Source organism: Austrofundulus limnaeus, unplaced genomic scaffold, assembly GCF_001266775.1.
Source record: "Austrofundulus limnaeus strain Quisiro unplaced genomic scaffold, Austrofundulus_limnaeus-1.0 Scaffold209, whole genome shotgun sequence".
Classification (NCBI taxonomy): Eukaryota; Metazoa; Chordata; class Actinopteri; order Cyprinodontiformes; family Rivulidae; genus Austrofundulus; species Austrofundulus limnaeus.
In genome coordinates, this window is record NW_013952611.1 from 329,227 (window position 1) to 334,680 (window position 5,454).

Genomic DNA, 5,454 nt, shown 5'->3' on the forward strand with positions numbered 1-5,454 from the left:
TAATAATAATTTCTTATTATTTAGTTATTTTATTAACTGATGAAAAAAACTGAGATTGGAGTTTTAAGATGGCAGAAATCCACTTTAGTCTTAGCTGCATTTGAAGAAGCAAATAGTCATCTGAACATTCCGATTTATTTCTTTTTTCTTTAAAATGAGGCTGTTTAATAAGCTATCTACAACAGATGCAATTATTTTTTAAGAAACTTTACACAGATATCCACTATGAAAGCTCTAAACTATTAATTTGAGAACAAAGAGCTAAAGTTTAATAAAGAATGTTTTATACCATAGAAAGCCAAATAACTTTGAAAAAGAAAACATTAAATATTTTTATTGTTATGTCAGTCTGCTTTAAATACTTCAGCTAACCCAGTAAGCAGCATTGTTTGAACCTCTAGAAGTGGGAAGTGCTTTAAAAAAACAAACAAAATGTTTTGTATTTAATATATCTATGCCTTATCATTGACAATGTACTAAACTTTGCAATTTATTAGACTCAGGCAACAAGCTTATTCTCCTCACTCTCTCTCCAGAATTGAAGAACTCGAAGTGTATCCATGCAGTAGTTTCTGTCCTGGGGTTTCTTTCAGACTAAGTTCTTGGACTTAGGCCCAGAACTCTATGTTACGGATAATCCACTGCTTGAGCGTTATATAAGGCCATTACCTCTTAACTGCAGTTGATTTAGTTTTATCAAATGTAATCTGTATTTTAATACTTTCTGAAAATTCAAAAAAATAGCAGAGATGTGTTTATATTTATATATATATATATATATATATATATAATTACTCCTGAAAAGGAAGTATGTTTTTTTCTCATTTTTGTCATTTGCCCTCAGATTAAAAGCAGAGGAGGGAAAGTTCCTTTCTTATTTCCTTTGATCTTTTAACAAAGATGAAAAAAAGACTAACTGTCACCCTCCACTGAGATGTTCAACAGCCACCCTGATAACAACATCTGTCTCTCTGCTTTAGTGCCAGCAATAATTTATTTACTGTGTGGGATGAAGAAAATAGAAAACGGCACCCATACTTTCAGCCAGCTCCAGTTTTTTTTTTGTTATTCTCAAAATAAAATCATCATATGTGCATTTCTTAACTGAATCTACCTTATGAAAAACCATACAATACATTTATCCATCTGGAAAATGTCCAGTGGATAGATTAGACAAACCTGGAGCTACTGTAAGTTCCATTAACTCTTTATTCACAGACCTGCAAGGGAAATGCTGCACACACACACACACACACACACACACACACACACACACACACACACACACACACACACACACACACACACAAAAAAAAAAAAAAACGTTGCACCTACAGTGAAGCTCAGACGTTACTTTATGTTCTGAGCCTGTGCAGGATGCAATTAATTATCAAGACAATTAAGGCCTTCAAAAGCAAAACATGTTGCCTAGTGAAAGAAAGCTCAGTATGAGTCGCAGAGCATGGATTCTCTAACTGGATAATGACCCAAATTACACATTTAAGAACACCCAAGAACAGCTGAAAACTAACATTGAACTGTTCTGAAGTGATTTTCTGAGACCTGATCTAAATCCAGTTGAACATCTGAGGACAGCCCATTCTCACTTCCAAATTGTCACATATTGATGCATGGTCAGATACTATCTTCGTCCAGTTTTGACGCTCCAGGTAACAATACCTAAAATGATCCATTACTCCTGATCCCTAATATTAACCACAGACCCCCAACCCAAAGACTCCTATGTGGCGCAACCTGGAAAGGCTGCGGGCGTCAATAACTGATGCGAGCGGGTTACCCGATGCATCAAAACTGGACGCAGATGGTACCTGACCAAGCGTCAATATGTGATGAGTCAGGAGTGAGACCATGTTGCTGAGAAAGGAGACAGCTAAAGAATCAAATCAATAATGATTTTCATTGGATGATTCTCTAATTTCTCTAATGAAAGGATGTTCAGAAATTTATCTGCATTTGTAAATCTGTGTTTTCCTTCTTGAGCCCCATGCCACCAGTATAGGGGGCACAATTGTACTTCCTGTTTTCCATTTCCATCATTTGTTAAACATAGACATGCAGTATCCACAGAAACATCAGCATCTTGGGTATACAATATTTCAACATCCACCAAATACAGTTAAAACCACAAACAGTGAACTGTAAACGCATTAGAGCAAATCTGTATTTTGATCATTTTTATTTGTAGAAATTCAAGCCAGGGATACCAATTTGTGTTGTGAAGTGTTTTGAAAGTTGTTTTTAGAAAACTTAATTTTTAGCTATTATGCTATAGTTGGAGTCAAAAATAACATTTTTTCATTGGTTTAGAATAGTGTGAAAAACAATTGTATAGGTAATTTAGATATTAACAATTAAAAACAAGTTTTATCAGGCATTTAAGAAAAAATAATACATTTTTGCAATTAAAAACCTAAGATTTCTTTGATGTTTCCAAATTGGTCCATCCTGTTCCAAATGAAAAAACACAGAGTTCTTTAGTAAAACCTCTGTAGCTTACTTCAGCAGCATGAAAACTTGCACAGGTAATATCAACCTGTGAATTTATGGTTTCCAAAAGTTTTTAGCCTAATTCATGTTTTGAAAAGAGTTATATACTAAAAAATGCAGAAAAACATCAATGTTCCATCCTCACTATCTCTGAAGCAACAGCAGCTGCTGCAATACTTACAATTAAATCTCCCAAGGGTTTGCTTTATTTTGATACCAAGATTGTTTAGAATTATTAAATGCACTCAATTACATTTGGACATATTATTTAGAGCACAAACTAAACCTCCCTTGGTTCTTAATGGTTTTAAATGCATGAAACATATCTTGTTTGATTTGTGTGGTCAATCAGCTCACATTTTTATGGAAATAAGTGCAAAATAAAACAGCAGATCATGCAACTATGATAAGGAGTGGCAGCAAGACTTCTCAGTGAAGTTTTTTCTCATTCAGATTGCGCAAACCAAAGTTAGGAAACAAAAAATAAAAATAAAAAATATGCCATGTTCCAGGAATAGTGCCCAAAAATCTACCATGTAAAATTACTTAAATGCCAAACCAAATCCCATTTGTTTTCACTCACTTTTACCAGCCACACTAGTTTTGTTTAAATTTATGAAAGACCATGGCTGCAAGTTTTTTTCCCACCAAATAAAAGGAAAGAAATTTTAGCCATTTACCTCCCAAATTGTAAAATGAAGTAAGTAAAGTCAGACAGCTTAGGGAAGGATTTGTTGATACACGTGGCAATGATTAGCAGCAGTTTAAATTCAAACTGCATTTACTGAATTGTTAAAAAAAAAGGTTAAAGCAGGATTGATATACTCTAATAGCAAAATCATTTTAGGTACCAACTGGACCTTCTGTCAGGGGCACCACCATTGAGGGACTTTAGACATTTGCTAGACAGTTTTGCATAAATGACAATGATGTTATTAATACAATATTTATTTATTTATTTATTTTGCTTATGTACCATGATACTAGAATCGATTGTGCAGGAATCCTGAAGCTGCGCAATTCAGACATTGAGCTACGTAAAGGAGAAACAGACATTGGACGGAAAAACACCCGTGTGAGGTTGGTGTTTCGTGTCCACATCAACCAGCCCAATGACAGGACGGTGTCCCTCCAGGTTGCTTCAAACCCCATTGAATGCTGTAAGTCTAAGAGTTTAACACACACACAAACTGTTTTTTTTTTCTTGGCTATCCACTTAGACTAAAAGTAGAACCTATTGTTGTAATCCAATAAAATAGGCTACTATTTTATTACCTGCTGGAGCAAATTCAATACTTCTGGACCCAATAAGGTTTATATAATAAAGGGATTTGCCTTGGCAATAGATGGACTATACATGATGCCAAACACATGTGTTGTCTTTCCTAAATTCAAAGTTTAAGACTGAATGCACTAGTTATTGTGGTAAAACCACATTATTAGCACAGGTTCCACAAAAGTCCTTTGCCAGCACCGGTTGTTGGCGCATTTGAATGGGTTCATTGAAAGAAACTTCTGTTTCTTTGTCCTTCACTTGTGTGCAGAGGTGTGATGCTATTTTTGCGCACCAAAAAACTATAATGAAAGCAAGGAAATGATACAGAGCTGGCATTATAGTTTGAGGTTGAAAGTCTAAGTCAATTAAAGTTGGTTCACTGTCACATTGTTTTTATTCATTACACATTTTTTGTGTAATTTGTTAGATACAATTCATAAGTGTGTAATAATAAGTATGCAGTGCAATTACCTGGCTCTGAATGATGACACCATTTCCAGAGGTCAAAGTTTGCCTCAGTTTAACAACAACAGAGACAGTTGGTTGGCTGCAGGCTGTATGATGGAAATAATGACTAAAGATCTGACCATGAACTGGTTATTTTTATCAGTCTTACGCCTTGTTTAATGTCATTTTTAAAGCAGCTGTTGGCTGAGAAGATCTTAGCTAGGGGTCATGAAATCATCATAATAAATTTGATAAGCCTGTTTGTATAATGAAAAGCTGCTCTTCTACTGGTCGTGTCATGTCGTGGACACATCCTATTCAAAGTAGATTGTGATCAGTGAGTGTGTTGATGTGGATTTGAACTCTGTGTTGAAACTGTGTGTGTTCATGTGTCTGTGTGTGTCTTTCTGTAGCTCAACGCTCAGCTCAAGAGCTTCCTTTGGTGGAGAAGCAGAGCATGAACAGCTACCCTGCTACTGGAGGCAAAATGATGCTTTTGAGTGGTCTCAACTTCCTCCCTGAGTCCAAGGTGGTGTTTGTGGAAAAGGCTCAAGGTAAAGTACAGTCAAACCTTATCAGACTGTATTCACATTTTCATTTCCCTTCTGATATCTCTTTCCAGTGTCTATTTTTTTCTTCCCCACTTGGCTTTCTTAGACTTTCTTCCAGTCAAAATAGAGCAACACTTGCCAGCAAGCAACATGTGGTGCACATTAGCCCACTATATTTTTAACCAAAGCGCATTTACATTTGCTGAAGTTTCCATTGCCTATTCATTGGTGTTTGCCCCAAGTGAAGGAATGAATCACAACCAGCCCATGCGCAATATCTCTTTTTCTCACTTTCACTCCCTTCCTGGCTGTCCCCTCTTCCCTTACTGGCCTGTTTTTGACAGTTAACCTTCTCGCTCACTGACTTTTCATAGCCTTCTCTTCTCTGACTCTCTTCACTTGGTTGCTGTGACTGCCAATGTTTAGAGGTCTTCTTCTTTTTATTGGTCTGTGTGTTTTCTCCTTGTGTGGGTGAAAGAAAGACTACTCATCACATCTGCATATTGATTTATCATAATGATCACTTCTTTGACTCCACCCACCAAAATTAAAACAAAAACCTGGTTGAGGGGTATCTTTGCACTGTATTGTGATAGATAGATAGATAGATAGATAGATAGATAGATAGATAGATAGATAGATAGATAGATAGATAGATAGATAGATAGATAG

At 35.9% G+C, this 5,454-nt stretch overlaps 1 protein-coding gene across 1 annotated transcript in view; it reads left to right on the top strand.

Moving 5' to 3' along the window:
• The window catches only part of LOC106525012 (nuclear factor of activated T-cells, cytoplasmic 1), a gene marked incomplete in the record, with an annotated part of 96,572 nt that overhangs the window by 27,648 nt on the left and 63,470 nt on the right, over positions 1-5,454 (top strand). The window contains 2 exon segments of the mRNA XM_014019110.1: positions 3,496-3,668; positions 4,645-4,785. Of these exon segments, the coding sequence (XP_013874564.1) occupies positions 3,496-3,668; positions 4,645-4,785 (314 nt within the window).